At 57.1% G+C, this 19,185-nt stretch overlaps 1 protein-coding gene across 2 annotated transcripts; it reads right to left on the bottom strand.

Annotated features, from left to right (window-relative positions):
• Positions 1 to 1,857: 1,857 nt before the first annotated feature.
• On the bottom strand, positions 1,858 to 18,823 carry ARRDC2 (arrestin domain containing 2). 2 transcript variants are annotated; one of them, XM_039515878.1, is made up of 8 exons: positions 18,425 to 18,823; positions 6,471 to 6,537; positions 6,108 to 6,255; positions 5,240 to 5,342; positions 4,643 to 4,899; positions 4,020 to 4,182; positions 3,605 to 3,756; positions 1,858 to 3,507 (listed from the first exon to the last, which is right to left on the bottom strand). In XM_039515878.1, exons 1-8 carry the CDS (start codon positions 18,687 to 18,689, stop codon positions 3,454 to 3,456), a joined length of 1,209 nt encoding a protein of 402 aa, XP_039371812.1. In that variant the 5' UTR covers positions 18,690 to 18,823; the 3' UTR covers positions 1,858 to 3,453. The 2 variants fall into 2 exon arrangements, with proteins under 2 accessions (XP_039371812.1, XP_039371811.1); XM_039515877.1 differs by lacking the exon at positions 18,425 to 18,823 and adding an exon at positions 7,484 to 7,782 and having other exon boundaries at positions 3,439 to 3,507.
• Positions 18,824 to 19,185: the final 362 nt, after the last annotated feature.

Raw genomic sequence — 19,185 nt, 5'->3', positions numbered from 1 at the left:
GGCATCGCCCCCAAGGTGCCACCCCCAGCAGGGGGCTCAGTGCTAATGAATGGTGCTGTGCTGGTCTCTTGGGGCTGTGTGGGGTAACCTACCCCCTCCCCACAGGGGCTGCTTCCAGGCTTTGGAGGGGTGATCAGGCCCTAGGGACCAGCCAGGCCACAATGCATAGCCATTAAGTGCTTACAAGAGCCATGCACTGCCTAGTCCAGGTCCTGTAGGAAGCACTGGAGGATAGTTACCTGCTGGGCAGCACTAGTGCACCTGTCACTTCTACCTCCCCTCCCCTCCCCGCTACCACTGCACGGACACCACCATCCACCCCCCAACACTGCTGACTCTGGCAGCTGCCATTGCTTCAGGGCCCAGCTGGCCTGTGCCCCCCCTGCAGCACATGCCCCTTTCCACCAGCTCACAGCTTTGGGGAGGGTTGTGAACTCCAGTGCCCGCTTTGGCATGCCACTTGCGGAGCCTGGAATCATTCACAAGGGTCCCCACCCTGAATAGCACACAGCCTTCAGTGCAGTGCAGCTGGGGCCTACTTATATGATGAGGGGCCCCATCAGCAGTGCCTGGATGTAACTGGTAGCCAGGCTGCTCTGCAGTGGAGGTTGTGGCTCAGAGCAAAGACCTGGGGTCAGGACTCAGGTTCCATGTCCACCTCCCATGTTGTGTGGCCTCCTGTGTACTTCTGCATCCTTGTGCAGCAGGGGTCAGCAACACCCTCCCACCCATGGGCTGGGACGAGGCAGCTGAATTCAGCCACTTTGGGAGCCCCTGGACAGCTACACTGAGTAGTCCTGAGCTTGTGAGAAGCTGGGGGGCTGACTGGAGAGAGCTAGGTCAGTGTGTCAGGGTCTGGAACGGCTCTGGGCCCCAACCATAGAAGAGCATGGACAGGTCACAGCCATCCCTAGCTGGGGACTATGGAAGTGCAGCAGCATTAGCAGGGAGCTGCTGCTGCTTAGAAGGACCAGGCAGGCTGAGAACTCCTGTACATACACATCAGCATCACCCCCCATTCCATCCCAGGGCAGAGGGTGTTGCAGGACTGCCCCCCAGCAGCCTGGCTGCGCAGCTGGAGCAGAGATCTGTACGAGTGACAGGGTGGTGGGTTCCCAATGTCTGCTCTGTTCTGCAGCAGCCGCTCCCAGGGACAGCCAGTCAGCAAGACTCTGGAGGAACGAAGCGTCCCCATGGAAAGTCAGAGGCAGGACTGCCAGTAAAAAAAACCCACACACACACACCACACACCTTTTCACCTACAGAAACTGGAGCCGCAGCTGGGCAGATACAGCTTCTGCTAGAGCTGGCTAGGACCATCCCCTCCCCACTAGCCCCTGCACTTTCCAGTCAGGAATACGGGTCTCCAAGGTTACTCTGGCTCAAAAGCAGATGCAGCTAGTGCAGGTACCCAGGTGCACATGTGCTGTGATGGTGCAGACAGGCCCCACACTGGCAACAAGAGGGTTAATGAGTCTCTGAAGCCAATTAGCCTGGCCCTGCAACACCTGGAAAGGGGGGTTAGTGGCCAAGACCGAGCCCAGTTCAGAGGTGACCGGGAAGGAGAGCGGCTTGAGAGAAGGCTGGCTGCAGTGCCAGCTAGAAGGGACGCCAGCTCCACGAGGATCTAACCCAGGGACCCCGGAAACACGAGCTGTACAAGTGCAGATAGGAGGATGGCAGGTTGGGTCTGGGAATCCAGGGAGTGAGGGACAGAGATGGAAACTGGTGACCCAAAGCCTCCCGCCCCTCCCAGGTCACTGGCTGTACAAGCTGCTGTTCATGTGCTGGGGGCCCTGAGAACTGGGCTCATGCTAACAGGTGAGGCCAGCAGAAGGCAGCATTCAAGACACTATCTTCAGTACAAGAAGAGTTTATTTCAAAACCTGGAGTTGTACAAAAGCAGAATTAGACAAAAATATTAAAAAACACCAGTTACAGGTATATAAAAAAATAGCCTTTCCAGTTCCTAGTGGAGGAAACGGACCGTATAGCTAAAGTAAGCAGGTTTGGGACCTTTTGCTTTGGCTGTCAGTGGTTCTAGCCCCCAGGCTGGGGGTGGCCACTTCAGGCAGTTTCAGCCTCAGATCATGGAATGCACTGTTTACTAATGAACTATCAATAGCCAAGATCTCTGGTCAAATCTGCACAGGGAGCAGTAAGACCAGCCTGAAGCCAAAGGCAGATGCACCCAATCAGTCTTCCTTACAACCTCTTCTTCCCCTCCCAACAGGATTTACCAGCTTTCAGTGCTAATCAGCAGCATCTTCCTCTCTGCTAATGGCAGGCAGATCTGAGGCTCTTCCCCACCCACTAGGTGCTGGGTGAAGTGTTAACAAGGCAGCAAGTCCACATGCAGGACTGGATTTAAGGCTCTTCCCTACTCAGCCTACAGCATCTACAGGCCTCACTGCATGTACCCGCCAGTGCTGGGCTACGTGACACTGACCACGTCAGCTCCCGTGTGGCCCTGCGGCTGGCAGCTTTCCCCATTTCCCATTCACCTTTTACTCAGGCATAGATAGAGGGCAATCAAATGCTACTGGGACCATTCTAGCAGCCCCAAGCCTTTTAAAGACCAAGGCCCAGCTTCCTGCCTCAGCGGGAGTTCAGTGGGTTTTGCACGTTAGTCTGGCGCCTGCCAGGCACCAAACTAGATCTGGTGACCAAGACAGCACCATAAGTCTTGCTGTTTATAGAACAGGGGTTCTTCCCTGAGCTCGCAGCGCTTGGCCTGCTGGCGCCTGTACAATCCCTGACTCAAGGGAAGAGTCTTTGCACATTTAATGTCCTGGAGTGTTAGACCAGAGGCAATGAACAGCCCCAGCAGCAGGCACCCTGGGACACAACGTAAGGCTCATGGGCGCTGGACAGTGAGCGCCGAGTCTCAGTCTGGGGAGACCAACCCCATTTTAATTCTTCAGAGACTGAAATCCTGGTGACTTTGTAAGAATGCAGTAGCTGGAGGGTGCCCTCAGATTACCATGGTGTTTAAACCCTTACCCAGAGCAAGATTAAAATGCTTTCCAGTAATCCTGAGAAGCACTTCCCAGTCCTGTTTTCTATTGGCAGCAGTTAGCTGGAGCAGGACTATGGTAGCTGCTAGATGCAGGAGCTTGGCTCATTTGAACCCCATACTCCTGCAGAAGATTTAACCCTCCACCCTCCTCTGCCTCCCTTGCACCACGTGCTCAGGAGCTGCTCCGACCCCACATGGCAAGTCCAACACCCTCATTTCAGCTTTGGGGCAAGGAGTCAGTCCATGGGATGTAGCCGCATCAGGTGGTTTCAAGCGGCAGTGAGCAAACAGGTTCTCAGCTCCACACGAGCGCCGGCCTCGCAATAGCCTCTTGGACGCCGATCCAGATACCCAGGGCGGAAGTCCTGCGAGACGGCAAGCTTCTCATCCCCACAGGATTTGTATTCTAGTAACTGCACTCAGTGGCGCTTCCTTCAACAGGTCATGCAGCGTGGCCGGATGCTGTCCGATGTGGGGTTTGGATCCACCTGAAAAGCCAAGTTAAGAAGGGTTGTACCAGACACCAGAGGGAGTTATCCCAGCAAGGGTCCCCCAGCCCAACCCCCAGGGGGATGCTGTACTTACCTCTGAGTACAGTGGAGGAGGACGGTAGCGGAACTCTTGGATGTAAGCAAAGAAAGGGCCTTCCAGGCCATTGCTGAGTTCATCCTGGCAGGGCGGGGACAGGTTCTGCGCAGACTCTTCACTGGACACAACAGATGAATATTCAGGAGGCGCTGGAAGGAGAACAGAGGCATTGTGTGGTTAGGCAAGAATCTGCTAGCAGGAGACGTGCAGGTAGTTACCTCTGCATTCAGCTACATCCCCTCCCATGGATACCTGGTCCCTGCAGCACAAGACCCACAAAGCCACATGCTAGGCAGAGTCCAGGGGCAGAGGACAAGGCTACCAGTCTGCCCAGACACTCCCTCCGGACCAGCTCACTTGGAGCTGCCACCCCATGCGGCTGGACCCCCATGCACTGAGAACAGTCACTTACCCTCAGGCTCCTCCGGGATCACCATTCGGAGCCAGTCCAGGTTGACACTGTACTGGCTGCTGACACTGGATGTGCGGCTCCCGAACGGATGCAGTGGGATCGTCCCAATCACGAGTGGCAATTCCAGGAGCAGCTTGGAGGTCCCAGGAATATCAACACAAACCTTTGAGGGGGAGGAAACAGGGGTCACTTCTTGGCATTCCCTCAGCCCATGACGACAGGCAGCATCCAACTCTCCCCCTGATGGGGTGAGATGCGGGTGCAGGCACGGCCTGGCCAGCAGGCTGCTAAGCCAGGGGCAGGAGGAAGCTGGCAGACAGCCTCTCCAGCAGGAATACGAGATTTTACCTGCACTGGCAAATACGTAGTTTGATGATGGAGCAGGGAAGGAGGGACTGGATATCAGCACAGGAGAAGAACCTAGGAATCCACCCCGCCACTGACCCCAGAGCCAGGCAGCACCTCAAGTGGGCAGCTGACCCACAGGCATGAGGGGCCCATCACAGAAAGGGCACTTCAGCAGAGTGACCAAGCCCCAGTCAGTCACAGCTAAGAACTTGGGGACACATCAGCCTGTTTATTCAAGGCCTCGTGCTGCAGGTCAGATTTAGTCTACAGCCTACCTTCAGGGCGTATTCCACACGGATAATGCGGCACTGCAGGATCGAGGGGCCCACTGGGGGGATCTTCAGTGCTCGGCCATGCCACACTTCCCTCTTCCCAGCTGCAATGGAGTCGCCTGCTATGCTGGCCACCACAGACTTCTTCTGCTTCTTGGCACCCCGGGCAATGAACGTCTGAGTCTGGATGATGGCAGCTTTGGGCACTACGGTGCGGGTGCTGCAGTTGTCAATTTCGGCAAAGATGGGGATGACCTCACCTGGCAGAGAGTGACAGGCTTGATAAAACCCACTGGCCCGGCCACGTGGTGTGCACTGCACCAGAGAAGCCAGGCACGGCTAAGATGTAGAACTGCCTGGGATCGCATTTGTTAAATTACATCTTGTTCCTGCAATTCCAGCCCCTCCGTGCCCGGGAAGCTGCGCAGACCAAGGTCACGTCTGAGCAGCGTTCAGGGGCTGGGGCCTCTCTGGAGCGTCACACCAGTATGAAGAGCCCAGTCACAGCACGGATCTAGGAGCCCCATTGCCAGCCCCTGTACATTCCCCGGGGCAGTTAAGCTCAGCACCCTTTGAACAGCGAGTGGCCCGCTGAGTTACCTGGCGTGTAGCCCTTTCGGTCTATCTTGGCCGATACAGAGACCTGGCCCCGGTTGCAGTACCAGGCACGGGCGAGCTTCTCCTTCACGCCTGCCTGAGGAGCCTAGAGGAAGGGATGGAAGCGAGTCAAGTTTTAGCTCTCTAGTCAGGAGCCATCACCCACCTCTCCCTCCCAGGATCTCCACACAGTGGCCCGGCCCTCCCTCATATTGCTTGTCTCCAGCCCAAGTTGTGATCATGGAGGTTAGTCACCCACTGAGCAGAGGGCAAAGTCCCAGGGATGGTTCCTCCTGCATCTTTGGGTCACATCTACCAAGCAAGAACAAACCCCCAGCAGTGACTCTCAGGGCTCAGGTCAACAGACCAGCTAAGATTAGTAGTGTAGACATGCCAGCTCCGAGACCCCTCCCCCGCCTTGCTGGGGGCCAGAGCCAGGCTCCAGCCCAAGCCCAGATGTCTACATGGATATTTTTAGCCCTGCAGTGCAAGTCCGGCGAGCCCAAGTCAGCTGGCCCGGGCTCTGAGACTATCACAGGTCTCTTGTTTTGCTGGGCAGAGGCCCCCTGCCAGCACAACAGGCAGGGATGCTAATCTGGCTGCCCCACGTTTTTAAGACGAGGTTTTCAAGCGAGATTGAGAGAAGCTCCATTTGGAGCACCTTGGTTTTGGAGGGCCCAGCTGCAGATGTGTTTTTAGAGGGCAGGTGCGAGCCATGTTCTGAACATCCAGCCTTTTAAAGGCATCTCAAGTCAGGCCCCCCGTGTCACTAGTCACTCCTGATCAATCTTAGTCTGAGCTAAGGTCAGCTCTGAGCACACCAGCTCGGATCTCAGCTCTCTGAACATCACTCTGGCTGGCGTTCACTTACCAGCAAGGCTGGGGTGTTGATGTCAATGGGCTCGATCACTGTGAATTCTTTCTTCGCTTTCTTGACAACGGACCAGGGTCTGTGCAGCTTGGCTTTCACCCAGTAGCGCACATTCCCATGCCGGCCTTCAAAGGAGGTGGCCAGAGTCCTGCCCAGGGAGAAGTGACAATGGTTAGGAGGGGTTCTCCCCAGAATTCACAATGAGATACTTTATCCACCTACAGAGCAAACACCCAGAGCGTGCATTTTTAAACTGGGCTTACTCCGGGGAGCTGCTGATGTACTAAAACAGTTCTACTGCCCCCTCCCCCGTCCCACAGATGCTTGCAGTGGTGCTAACACAAAGAATAAAGCTGAACTTACTCTGGGAGCTGAAACGTGAAGGGGAATTCGTGTTTTCCTGCCTGCAGAACTGTGACTTCACCATTGTCTGGGGAGAAAAAAAAAAAAGATTTAAAGGTGAGTATGATCAGAGCTTTCTTGCAAGACTTCCGTATCAGAAGAGTGCTGTTTGGCTGTCACTTTACAGGAAGTGCACTCCAGCCATTAGAAGTTACTTTCATTCTGACTCAGGAGGAGTTGCTGAAGCGTTTGACACAGAAAAGCAAAATAAAGACCTGAACTCACAACAATTGTCACAAGAACAGGATGAGGCTTTGCAGGGTGTCATTTAGATTGAACACAAAATATTCTTCATTTGACAGAGCAAGATCAGATTTATTTAAGTTAATATATTTTGACTATTAAGAACCCAGAAGACATTCCAGGGAGCTCCAGGGTTAATAGCTACCAAAACCCACATGCCAAGGTCTTCCTCACCTGGACTGCACCTTGCAAAAAATACTGCAACTCAATTTAGTCTGACTGAAGTAACTGATGTGCAAACAAACTTTTGCCCTACAGCTCAACATGCTCACACAATCCCTCTTCAAACATTTCCAAGGAGAGAGATGGGGGGGGGGGGGGAGAGAGAAGAGACGGCCGGAGAGGGGAGAAATTAAAAAAAAAAAATAAATCCCATTCGGTGGGATCTGCTGCTGTGTTTAGGAGGGGGAGACCCATCAGGGTAAACACACCCTGACCCTCTCCTGCCTGACCAGCAGGACTCCGGCTCCACTCCCCGGTTATGTACGGGTGTGAGACCAAGAATAGCTCCGGTGTCATCCGTGCCCTCTCTGCTGAGGGTCGAGCCGACGTCCCGCAGAAGTTTAGCGGAAGGCAGCTGAGCAGGGGGCTCAGCCTTCCCCGGGGCGTTCTTCGGAGACGGCTCCAGCGCCGGGGAGTCACCGGCCCCCGCCCCAAGGGGTCACCCCGAGATCCCCAGACACAGCCCAGCCTCGGGGCCAAGCCTGCGCCCCCCCGGCCCGCGGATCTACCTGGCGGGGCCAGCAGCGTGTCGCGGTGGCTCAGGAACGGCACCTGGTCGCTGTAGCTCTGGGTGTAGGCGGTGCTGGAGCCGGCGCTGCGGGACTCGGTCCAGTGCACCTTGGCGCAGCCCTGGGCGTGCAGCTGCAGCGCCCCGAGCCGCGCCTCGCCGGAGAGCTCCAGCACCACCCGGCCCGACACCGCCTCGCCCGAGCTGAAGACGGGCGGCGAGTCCAGCTCGGGGCAGTCGAGCAGGACGCAGAAGCGGCGGAGCCGGTCGAAGAGCATCGCGGAGCTGGGAGCGGACGGAGCAGCCTGTGGGACGCCGCGGCCGCGGGGCCCTTTAAATGCCATGTGGCGGGGCGGGCCGGGCCGCCCCCGCGCCCCGCGCCCAATGAGCCGCCAGCCCGGGCGCCGACGGCCTATCCCGCGGGGGGGCGGCCCGGCCGCCGGAGACTGACGGGCCGGGCTGTGCAAAACAAAGCCCCGGGCACGTGCGGGCCGGGGAGAGCCGCCCCCCGCCCGGGGCTTTGCAGGCAGAGCCCGGGGGATGCAGCACCCCGCGGAGATAAACTTTCCCCCACTGGGCAAAGCCGCAGCGGTCTCCCTGCCTGCCCCCGAGCCTGCCCTGCCCTTGCTGGGAAGGGGGCCCTGCCTCCCGAGGGAACTGCTGGCCGAGGGGAAGGGCAGATGCCCCAAACACCCAATACAACCCGCTCGCTCTATGTAAACGGGACACGAGAAACGTCTCTGCTGAGTCTGTTGGGGTGATTTAGTGGGGGATTGGTCCTGCTTTGAGCAGGGGGTTGGACTAGACGAGCCCCGGAGGTCCCTTCCAACCCTGAGATTCTATGAACCATTGGGAAACCGACCCTTGCATAGTCTGTCACCTCGCCCAGCTGGGAGTGGAGTCCCCTGGCCAGGCTGCCTCTCCGCTGACCATCTGCTGGGTCCCTCGCTCGAGACAGATGCTGGCCAGAAACCAGAGGGCAGGGTCCTCTCTCCATTCTGGACGTGCCACATCCTGTCCACGTGTCCTCCATCCCCAGGCCCAGCTTCAGCCACCTCCTCTGACCCCGCCTGCTCTTCCACCTCCAAATTCCCAGCTGTCCCTGTCCTACGGTCCAGTAACACGCAAGCTACAGCACAGGCCATGCTGAGAGACCCTCCGGACGCTTTGCAGGTGCTGCTCGGCTGCATCTCCACAGCTGCCCCACGTGCATTTGGTGCCACAGTTTAAATGCACAAACTGCACAGCTCACAAGCGAAGCGCTGGGCCACACCCAGAACACTGCAGATTGCCAGCATGATTGCAGGCAAGAAGTCAGCCCAGCCAGCGTGCTCTCTGCGGCGACAGGGCACACAGAGCGTGTTTGTGGGGCACAAAGAGGAGTTTCAGGATCTTAGTGTTCGACGCTTTCAAAGGAAATAACCCAGCAGCTCCCCATTCCCACTTCAATTTAGCTGAGCCCAGCATCCCCCCAACTGTATACTTGCATTCAGTACAGTATTGACCAAAATCCACTTTCCCAGAAGCCTGGTTGACAAGATTGATGCTATGGGGCTTCTCCCGAGGGAACAGCTCAGGTTAGCTGCTCCTTGTTTTGCTCCTTGGCCCATATGCTTGTACAGCAGGAGACCCCCCCTCTTCTCCTAAAAGCAGAAGGTGCTGATGGTACAGCCTTAGGCACTGAACTCAATACCTGCCACAGCCTGATTTACCAAACTGGAGCAGCAGAGAGAACCACTCTGGGAGACAATCACATTATACACTTCCAGGGCGGTAAAGTGGTGTGTTTTATCCATAACTCTTGCAATTCGTCTTGCTTGTGTTTTTAACCAGGACAAAGTCTAGTGCTGTGCAAGGTGTGTAAGTGGCCTAGCACTGCTCTGCGCTTCACGTCTACAAAGCCCAGGAACAATTAAATAATCTCTCATGGAAGTGGAGCGCTCCACTACCCAGGACAAACACACATCAGTTGCCTATGGTGTTCAGCGAAAGGTAAAACAATGTTGTGCTGGAGGCTCTGTGGATACTGAGCTGATCCTCACTGCAGGTGTCTCTGTGGTTAATCATGCAAAAGACATGTGCCTGGCTGTAAAAAGGGACTGAAGGCAGTAAAATGGCCCAGGACTCCTAAGGGATTAAAGCAGCTCCAGGAGTTTTCACTTTAGTTATTACCATTAATTTGTTAAGCATCAAGTGTGCTCTGCCCCCAGGCCTGGAGGTGGCAGTGGGCCAATGAAGACAGGAACATTTGACAAGTTACTCACCCTTGGCTGGAGAAAGCATGACTATAATATAGCATCACTTCAGGCCATGCTGTCCAGGACCTGCCTCTCCAGAACTCCTGCTTTGAGTGCATTATTCTCTCAGACATTGTAGATCATGTTGGGCTGAAGCTGTGTAAGGCTTGGTCAGCTCAGAAAGCTCCATGTTTAATTCCTTAGGAGGTTTCTGCCTGGTACAGCACCAGGGAAGGGGCATGTTACATGTATGTGCAGTGCCCTGCACAGCAGGGGCAGGGGTCTACCCGCTACCACCATACAAACAGCAATAAAGATCGCAGGAGCTGAACTACATGCAATGAGAGTTTGCATGTGAATTCCAGTAGGAATGGGGGAGGGGGTGCCACAGCATGGGAAGGGTTAATTTGTGACAGCCAGCTCTGGGAGGCTCCTTGTCATCCCTGTGGGTACCTCAGGGTACAATCACTCCTCACTCCCAGAGACATACTTGCTGTCCTGTTTCAATGCAAAGACTTGCACTGACTTCAGTGGGAGTTTGATTGAGCCCTTGTAAAAGACTGAAAATTTCCCCACTCTCTCCATGGCCCCCATGCCCCTGCATCTGATCCTGACCATCTTTGAGGGAAGTACTGTCTGCATGTTAGAGATGGGGAACTGAGTCACAGCTCACAGAGAGACTCTAGGTCTGTCTGCACTGCAATCGGGGGGAGGGGTGTGTGATCACAGCACATGTAAGGCAGGCCTGAGCTACCTAGTGTGGATACCAATAGCAGTGAACCCATGTTCCCTAAACTCTGGAACATCCATCCTGTCCGTGCTCTTTGTATGCTCCTCACGGTGCCTGTGCCTGGGTTCTGAATGGGAGTAGGCACAGACGCATTGAGAGGCAGGAATTTTCCAAGTTGTGTGCCCGAGTCTCTGAGGGTGGGACTGAGCTCTGCTGCTGAGCCTGTCGTCACTGCCTGTCTGCTGAGGTGAGCGTGATGCTGCCAGGGCAGGTGGAGGAACAGTTTTCCCTGCAATGTTATTTCACTAGGCAACGTCCCACTGACATGAACGGAATGTCGCACATCTGATTTCAGAAGACTTTGCCAATAGGAAGAGCAACATTGTCTTGGGGTGACTCGCCGATCATGCATCCTCTGGCAGCCTGGGGCGGAAGCATTATGACACATCAGCTTTGCTAATCGGTCCACTCGGGCTCACCGGTAGGACTGCAGTTCTAAGAGGTCGGGCAATGTAAAGGTGTCTATAGGCCTGCACCAGCTGCTCTGCACCTGACTCCTCTGTGAGCCCCCTCAATTTCACAGGGCTGTGAGAAAGCCATTGTTCAGTACAGTGCATTGTGGAGCAGGGACCCAAATCTAACTGCAGGAGTTTCGGGGACCATTCCTCTTACTGCCCTGATAAGCATAAAGTAAGGCACGCTGGAAAAAATAATCCCAACCATACATACAAGACGCTGGTTCTAAATTAGCAGGGGCGGCTCCAGGCACCAGCGCTCCAAGCGCGTGCCTGGGGCGGCAAGCCGCGGGGGGGCATTCTGCTGGTCGCCGCTAGGGCGGCAGGCAGGGTGCCTTCGGCAGTTTGCCTGTGGAGGGTCCGCTGGTCCCGTGGCTTCGGCAGACCTCCGCAGGCACGCCTGCAGACCCTCCGTGCTTGGGGCGGCAAAATGTCTAGAGCTGCCCCTGTAAATTAGCTGTTACCACCCCAAAAAAGAGATCTTGGCATCACCATGGATAGTTCTCTGAAACCATCTGCTCAATGCACAGAAGTGGTCAAAAAGTCTAACAATAGGTTAGGACCAATTAAGAAAGGGATAGAAAATAAAACAGAAAATATCATATTGCCACTATATAAATCACAGTGCTGTGTCCCGTTCTGGTCACCCCACCTCAAAAAGGATAGAGTGGAACTGCAAAAGGTTCAGAGAAGGGCAACAAAGATGATCAAAGGGATGGAACGGCTTCCATACAAGAAGAGATTAAAAAGATTAGGTTGTTCATCTTAGAAAAGAGACAATGAAGGGGGGATATGATGGCGGTCTATAAGATCATGACTGGTGTGGGAAAGTTACTAGAGAAGTGTTATTTACCCTTTCCCACAATATAAAACTGGGGGTCACCCCATGAAATTAATCGGCAGCAGGTTTAATACAAAAAAGAGGAAGTACTTTTTCCACACAATGCACAACTAACCCATGAAACACATTGTCAGGGGATGTCGTGAAACCAAAAGTATAACTGGGTTCAAAAAAGAATGTATCAGTTCCTGGAGAATAGGTCCACCAATGGCTATTAGCCAAGATGATCAAGGACACACAACCCCATGCTCTGGGTGATCCTAAACTTCTGACTACCAGAAGCCAGGAGTAGAAGACAAGGATGGATCACTCCATAATTACCCTATTGTGTACACTTCCCTCGAAGCTCTGGGGCAGGACACTGGAGAAGATGGACCATGGTTGGACCCAGTATGCTAATTGTCGTGTTCTTATGCCCTTCTGGCGACAACAGATAGCCCATTCAACCTCTAGAGCATGTAAATAATGTCAGAGATAACCAGGTCTGCTTATTAATTAGCATTTGTAAAGTACTTTGAAGAGAAGAGTGTGATATAAGTCTTCAGCTTTGCGATCAAATAGAAGAACAAATAAGAAAATTAAAGACAAAACTAGCTCAGTTAAGGTACCCATGGAGTTCTTCATCAGGGCTACACCCACCCTCACCCAAATCTGTGTTGGTCCCTTAATTCCCTAATACATCCACATGAAATGGGAGTTAAGGCTGTATCAGTCATTGCACGGTACATTGCAGTGCCGTTGTATACTTATCCTAAGGACAGGTGCTGAAACGCAGTCAATTCCTTGAGAAAGTCAAACAGAAAAGAAATCCCAACATGTGAAAGATCCAAATGCACAGCGGAGGCCCCCCAAAGAGCCCTAGCTGCCCCTCACAGTAACGCCAGGCGATTACCATGGAGATAAATAGCGTTTGCACTCCTATGGTAGAGGAAGCTGGTTTTCGATCTTCTCCCTTTCCTCCCAGTGTCGCAGGCTTCCCCACTCGCTGATCACACCTTGTGCAGAGGAAAGAGGTTGACTTTTCTCCCTGTGCTCAGACAGGATCCCAGAGTTCCCTGGCGCAAGCATCACAAGGTGGTGACGGTGCCACTGACACTGAACGTGCTCTCGTACAAAAGGGAAAACCGTCACTAGCAGGCAGCGCCTCGGCAGTGCCTGGTTTCGTGATTAGTCCCACTGCTCCCACCAGGGCTTTGCACAGAGCCAGCCACTGCAGAGTCACAGGGATGTTCTGTCTAGCGCACAGCATTAGCATATTCCGCAGTCTGCACCGCCACCCAGCGGGAGCCCAGAGCCCCTCTTCTCAGTAACACTCAGAGAGGAACCAGAAGGCATCTTTGCCTTGGTGTTTCAGAGCAGGGAACCAGCGGCACCTACTGGCCAAACAGCAGAATCACACGATTAACCAGTCACCAGTCGTAGGTTGGCCCATCAGGGGCCTTGCCCAAAGTTTTGTTGACATAATAACTATAGCGATCAGGGGCGTGAAAAAGCCACACACCACTTGCCAACGCAGCTGTGCCAGCAAAACTCCCAGCGCAGATGCAGCTACCCTGACAGAAGAGACCTTCTTTCGGCTTCGCTAATGTCATCTGGGGCATTGTCAAAACTAACATAGGCACTTAGAGGCCAAAGACCCATTGAAAGTCAATGAAACGTGGGTGCCTAAGACACTGAGGTGCTTTTGAAAATGTTACTCTTAGACTGAGCTCTTGGGTGCAGGGCCAGTTCTGCTGGGGGTTGTGCACGGCCCAGTACAGTGGGGCCTGCTCTCTGGGCACTACCGTAATGCAGCTAATAAACACCCCAGATAAAGTGCTTGGGGATTGCCGATGGCAGAGCTGGAAAAGGGGGGGCAGCTTTGGGTAGAGGCTCTCTCTGAATACTCTGAACAGAGGGTTCCCCAAAGGAGGCACACGCCAGACCTGAGCCAACAACCCAGCTGGCTCCTGTGCGTTGCCTGACAGCCAGCCTGCAAGCGGTAAGTGACCCCGGCACAGGGCACCGTGTGGGGAGGAAAGTCTGGGCCCTCAGGCTGGGGTTTCTGGAGGGATTGGCACGATTGTACGTCGTCTCCTTAGCACACACAGGCTGCCATAGGACAAGGGCACCTGAGCAGCCCAGGGGACAAACGTGGGTGCAGCCTCCTGGGGGAAGCCACCGCTCCCTCCCTGCACAGATCTCCCCAGGCTCAGCTCCTGCACGCGGGAGGGGCTAGAAGGAGCTCACAGCTCAGCAGGAAGCTCAGCACCCCACCCACTGGGGCTCTGCTCCCTGTTGTTACCATGGCACCCACTGCATTTTTTTTTAAACCCCAGGCAACCAGTAGATCTCAGCAGGAAGCAGCAGCTGCTGCAGGAGGAGGGAGAGGCCACGTGGGTGGTGCACAGAGTGCTGACGACAGACCCTTCAGCACCCCACACAGTCCTCACCAAGGGGCCCGGGGCCCCTGCAGCCCTCCTGATGAGGGGTATGAGCACTGGGTGGGGCCCCCAGGGCAGCAGCCTTGGCTGCACAATGGCTTTTCTCAGTAGCACACGGTGCGCTGCCTGCTGTAGCACGTCCCTCGCCTCCTCCTGTCCTTCAGGAAGCAGCGATCCCACACACGGTGCCCCAGGGAGAGCACGAACCCAGCACAAGGTCGTAGCCAATAAAATCACAAACCCTGGAGTCTGGCAAAACCCACCGCAGCTCCCCACAGGGCCTGGCTAAACCTGGGTGAGGCCAGGGGCCAGCAGAGCAATGGAAATACCCATCTCAGCTCCAAGCTCCACCACAGCAGGGTCCTGCCAGGACAGAGCATCCAGGGTCTGGCTACGTGCCTCCCCCTTGGCTCCAGGGGGCTCTTGCTCATGCAAACTAAGCCATGAAATCTAAACACAGACAGCAGCTCGCGGCTTCCCAGGGGAGAATCACAGGGCATATTAATGGGGAACAAACCTCACCCCATCATCCTCCTAGCTGCATGCAACCAGGAGAGCACCTCCCTGTGTGAGCTCATGGTGGGGCCTCTCCCCAACCCCCTTATCTACTCACCCTCCTTTCATTGTAACATAGAGTGGCAGTGCAGGAGCCAGAGCCCCTGCTCAAGGGGAGGGAAACCAAGGGCTGGATTCACCAGGATGCTGCAGCTGCTTACTGCTGCTGTGGTGGCACAGAGCAGCCAGCGTGAACCAGCAGATCTGGCCCTTTGCACTTACCTGAAAGAAAAACAACTCACCAAGGGAACAACCACGATCCACCCCACCTGGGACAGCGATTCCTCGCATCCCACATCTGATTATTCAGTTTTAACACATGCTTCTAGCCAGAAATGTCGCTTGTGTCCTTCTGGGGTGAATGGCTGGTTCCCATGCCAGACGTGGCCAGAGATCTGAAAACTACATGCTTGGCAGTCACACATCCACTCCCAGCTCAACCCCTGCAGCCCCCTGGCCACTGCGTGAATTCACAGGGATTGGCTTCCTCCACCTGGTACCTGGGTCAGCATTTACACGTCAGCAAAATGCCAATATTCACAGCGTCGGGTGGGGAGAATCAGGCCAACTGGGAAGCAGAACAGGGTTTCCCTATGGGCCATCCCTGCCATGGGTATCTCCTGGGCAGAGACTCCACGGGGAGAACATCTTCATTAGACAAGGCAAAGCTAACGGCTTGATGGCTGTTAGTGAGCACAGAACCCCTGTCCATCCTAGCTTGGCTGCACTGTGCTGGGTGGGCCAGAGCAGGCTGTGTCTATGAAGCTGATTAAAGGTGAAGTCCACGAGGGGTGTATGGAACCAGAGCCATGGAACAAGAACAAATATTTGCCAGCCGGCTAAGTGCTCCATTTACACCTGGGAAGACTTCACTGTTTACCCGTCTCTGTACAAACAAAGCAAGAGCCTCAGGAAACCGAGCCCCGGCACAGAGGTTTGGTCCAAAGAGGGCTGGTGCCAGCAGCAGAGAGAACTCCCTCGAGGGGATGCTGGCGTGGGAGCAGGTGAGCCAGAGGCACTTTGCGAGTGTCTTTGGCTTTCAGTGGGAAACAGGGCTTACGTCCAGTAAAGCCAAGGGCACCGAGGCACATTGAACCCCCACCCCAGCATCTCGCAGGGCAAACCTGCCCTTACAGGAGCTGTGGTCACAAGCCCTCCAGGCCTGGAGCTCACTAGCAGCATCTCTGTGAAAGGCCTGAGGCCGAACAGCCCCTCTGGAGTGAACGCCTGTGAAACCCCAGCTGGTGCCCTGGGTCACACGCTGGCCTCCCCCAGCTCCACAGAGCCAGGAGGCTTTTCTCACACAGTTTCACTGCTGCTCCCTGACAGGTGTGGGAGAGGCACCGAGATTGGGGGCGGGGGGTCATGCTGGCCCTGCTCTGAGGTTTGGCATCTCCTGGCTCCAGGGCCTGGCGGAGGAAGGCTTCCTGGGACACCTTGCCCACCAGCATTAGCCAGTGCCGGGCAGGGAGCTGACTAGGCTCCATGGCTGACTTAGAGTTTGGAACTGCCCAGAGCTAGAGCCCCGCCAGTGCTGCTCTGAGTATGAGCCAGGCATCATCTGCCCTCCTGTGAGAGCCCAGTGCCTCACTCTCCTCAGCAAGGGCTTATTTCTGTAAGGGGCCTGTGGGCAGGGAGAGGCTGATGAACTGTCCATCGTGTGCAGGGTCTGATACTGAGCTAATTTCACTCCCCCTCCATGTGGGGCAAGGAACAGCCCCTGAAAGGGCTGATTCGAGCTACTGGAAAACCAGGGCTTGTATTTAGTCAGGAAGGATCCCCAGCCCCTGCATGTCTGGCACCACCCTACTCTGGCTGGAGTCACATCTGGACTGCCCACAGCTGACTGTGACACCCTAGTTCAGAGAAGTCATATCCTCAGCCCTGTGACGGGCTAGTCCAGGCAAGCTCCCGTTGCTCGATCCTGCCTTCCCGCCCATGCAGAGAGGTGGGAAATCTTGCATGAAGTGGGCAAGCTCTTACCTGTCTGCAGAAATGGGAACATGCTGATTGGCCAGATCACACCTCCACAAGTGCCAGTGCACTGGAGGTAAGGAGCTACCCCGAGACATGGGCGCAAGCACCATCCCCTTCCCAGCTAGAGCCTGGCACAGCTCATCGAGGTCCCGTTTGCCTCCCAGCTCTGGAGACCGGAGTAAATAACTTGGGCAGGGAAAGGGGAGAGCCACAGCTTTTCGAAGCTAGCCCCTGGGTTGTTCACACAACAGCGGCTCCTGTGGGACTCTGCGCGGAGCAGACCCTGCACCAAGATCCCTTGGTGCCACCTGGCACTGCCACCTCACTCAGCCCAATCACACACCGCAAGGAGCACAAGCTCACGGACCCAAATCCTCCCTGGGCAACAGAACCAGGTGGGAAAAACCTGGACCCTTCATCGCCAAAACAGGCACCACGCACAAGAAGCTGGGGGACGACGTGCAGACGGGCAGGGCTGAGCACTGGGACAGAGACAGCTAAGGGGGGACGATGCGGCTCCCCGGGGGTGCCAGGGACACACTCCCGGCAGGCGGGCAGGGCTGGGCACCGGGACAGAGACAGCTAAGGGGGGACGATGCGGCTCCCCGGGGGTGCCAGGGACACACTCCCGGCAGGCGGGCAGGGCTGGGCCCCGGGACAGAGACAGCTAAGGGGGGATGATGCGGCCCCCGGGGGTGCCAGGGACACACTCCCGGCAGGCGGGCAGGGCTGGGCACCGGGACAGAGACAGCTAAGGGGGACGATGCGGCTCCCCGGGGGTGCCAGGGACACACTCCCGGCAGGCGGGCAGGGCTGGGCACCGGGACAGAGACAGCTAAGGGGACGATGCGGCTCCCGGGGTGCCAGGAACACACTCCCGCAGGCGGGCAGGGCTGGGCACCGGGACAGAGACAGCTAAGGGGGACGATGCGGCTCCCCGGGGGCGCCAGGGACACACTCCCGGCAGGCGGGCAGGGCTGGGCACCGGGACAGAGACAGCTAAGGGGGACGATGCGGCTCCCCGGGGGCCCCAGGGACACACTCCCGCAGGCGGGCAGGGCTGGGCACTGGGACAGAGACAGCTAAGGGGGGACGATGCGGCTCCCCGGGGGCCCCAGGGACACACTCCCGGCAGGCGGGCAGGGCTGGGCACCGGGACAGAGACAGCTAAGGGGGACGATGCGGCTCCCCGGGGGCGCCAGGGACACACTCCCGCAGGCGGGCAGGGCTGGGCACTGGGACAGAGACAGCTAAGGGGGGACGATGCGGCTCCCCGGGGGCCCCAGGGACACACTCCCGCAGGCGGGCAGGGCTGGGCACCGGGACAGAGACAGCTAAGGGGGGACGATGCGGCTCCCCGGGGGCGCCAGGGACACACTCCCGCAGGCGGGCAGGGCTGGGCACCGGGACAGAGACAGCTAAGGGGGGACGATGCGGCTCCCCGGGGGTGCCAGGGACACACTCCCGCAGGCGGGCAGGGCTGGGCACCGGGACAGAGACAGCTAAGGGGGGACGATGCGGCTCCCCGGGGCACAAGGACACACTCCCGGCAGGCGGGCAGGGCTGGGCACCGGGACAGAGACAGCTAAGGGGGACGATGCGGCTCCCCGGGGGCGCCAGGGACACACTCCCGCAGGCGGGCAGGGCTGGGCCCCGGGACTCACCGCGGAGCAGCTGGCAGCGCGCCCGGAGGTAGGGCTCGTAGGCGCTGTAGTCGCTGTACACCGTGTTCATGCCCACGCTCCTGCTCTCCAGCCAGTGCGCCGTGGCCAGGCCCCGGGCGCAGACCTCCAGCGCCCGCACCCGCAGCGCCGCGCTGAGCTCCAGCACCACCTGGCCGGAGAGCAGCTCCCCGCCGCGGTAGCCGCCCTGCGCCGGGCCCGCCGCCAGCTCCAGCGCGAAGCTGCGGATCTTGCCCAGGTGCTGCATGGCCGGCGGGGGCCTGGCAACCTCCGTCCCCCGAGCCGAGCCCGGGAACCGGGGGCGCGTCTCCCCGGCGGGCTGGGCTCCGGAGAGCGAGCTCCGCCCCGCGCAGCCCGGCTCCAGCGTGTCGCTGCGCCCCGGCCGGGGAGGGACCGCCCGGAAAGCGCCGCAGCCCCGCCCCGCGCTGGCCCCGGCTCCCCGCCCGCCCGCGCCAATGGCCATCTAAGGCGCTTTGCCGCCCTGCTTTGCCCTGAGCCCGGCTCCGCTTCGTGTCTCGTTGCCTTCCAGGGCAGCAGCCCACGAGTGAGCCCAGCACGGCGCAGCCCTTGTCAGCTCAGCGCGCTGCACATGGTTCCCATTTTACAGATGGGAAAACTGAGGCACGGGGCGGGGAAGCTCCTAGCCCAAGATCATCCAGGAGGCCAGTGGCATAAGGGGGAATCGAATCCAGCTGCCCTGATGCTGGGTCTAGAGCAGGGTGGGCAAACTACGGCCCGGGGGT

This window comes from Mauremys reevesii, linkage group 26 (genome assembly GCF_016161935.1).
Source record: "Mauremys reevesii isolate NIE-2019 linkage group 26, ASM1616193v1, whole genome shotgun sequence".
Taxonomy (NCBI): domain Eukaryota; kingdom Metazoa; phylum Chordata; order Testudines; family Geoemydidae; genus Mauremys; species Mauremys reevesii.
Note: the sequence above shows the minus strand (reverse complement) of the source record. Positions and strands in the feature narration are given on the sequence as shown.

What these genes read in the sequence shown, in the direction of transcription:
- ARRDC2 (XM_039515877.1), bottom strand. Translation starts at nt 7,760, where the DNA reads ATGCTCTTCGACCGGCTCCGCCGCTTCTGCGTCCTGCTCGACTGCCCC. An exon ending in TCAACACCCCAGCCTTGCTG is followed by an intron (nt 5,343 to 6,107) that starts GTAAGTGAACGC and finishes CCCTTCCTCTAG; the next exon opens with GCTCCTCAGGCAGGCGTGAA. An exon ending in GTGTGGAATACGCCCTGAAG is followed by an intron (nt 4,183 to 4,642) that starts GTAGGCTGTAGA and finishes TCCCCCTCAAAG; the next exon opens with GTTTGTGTTGATATTCCTGG.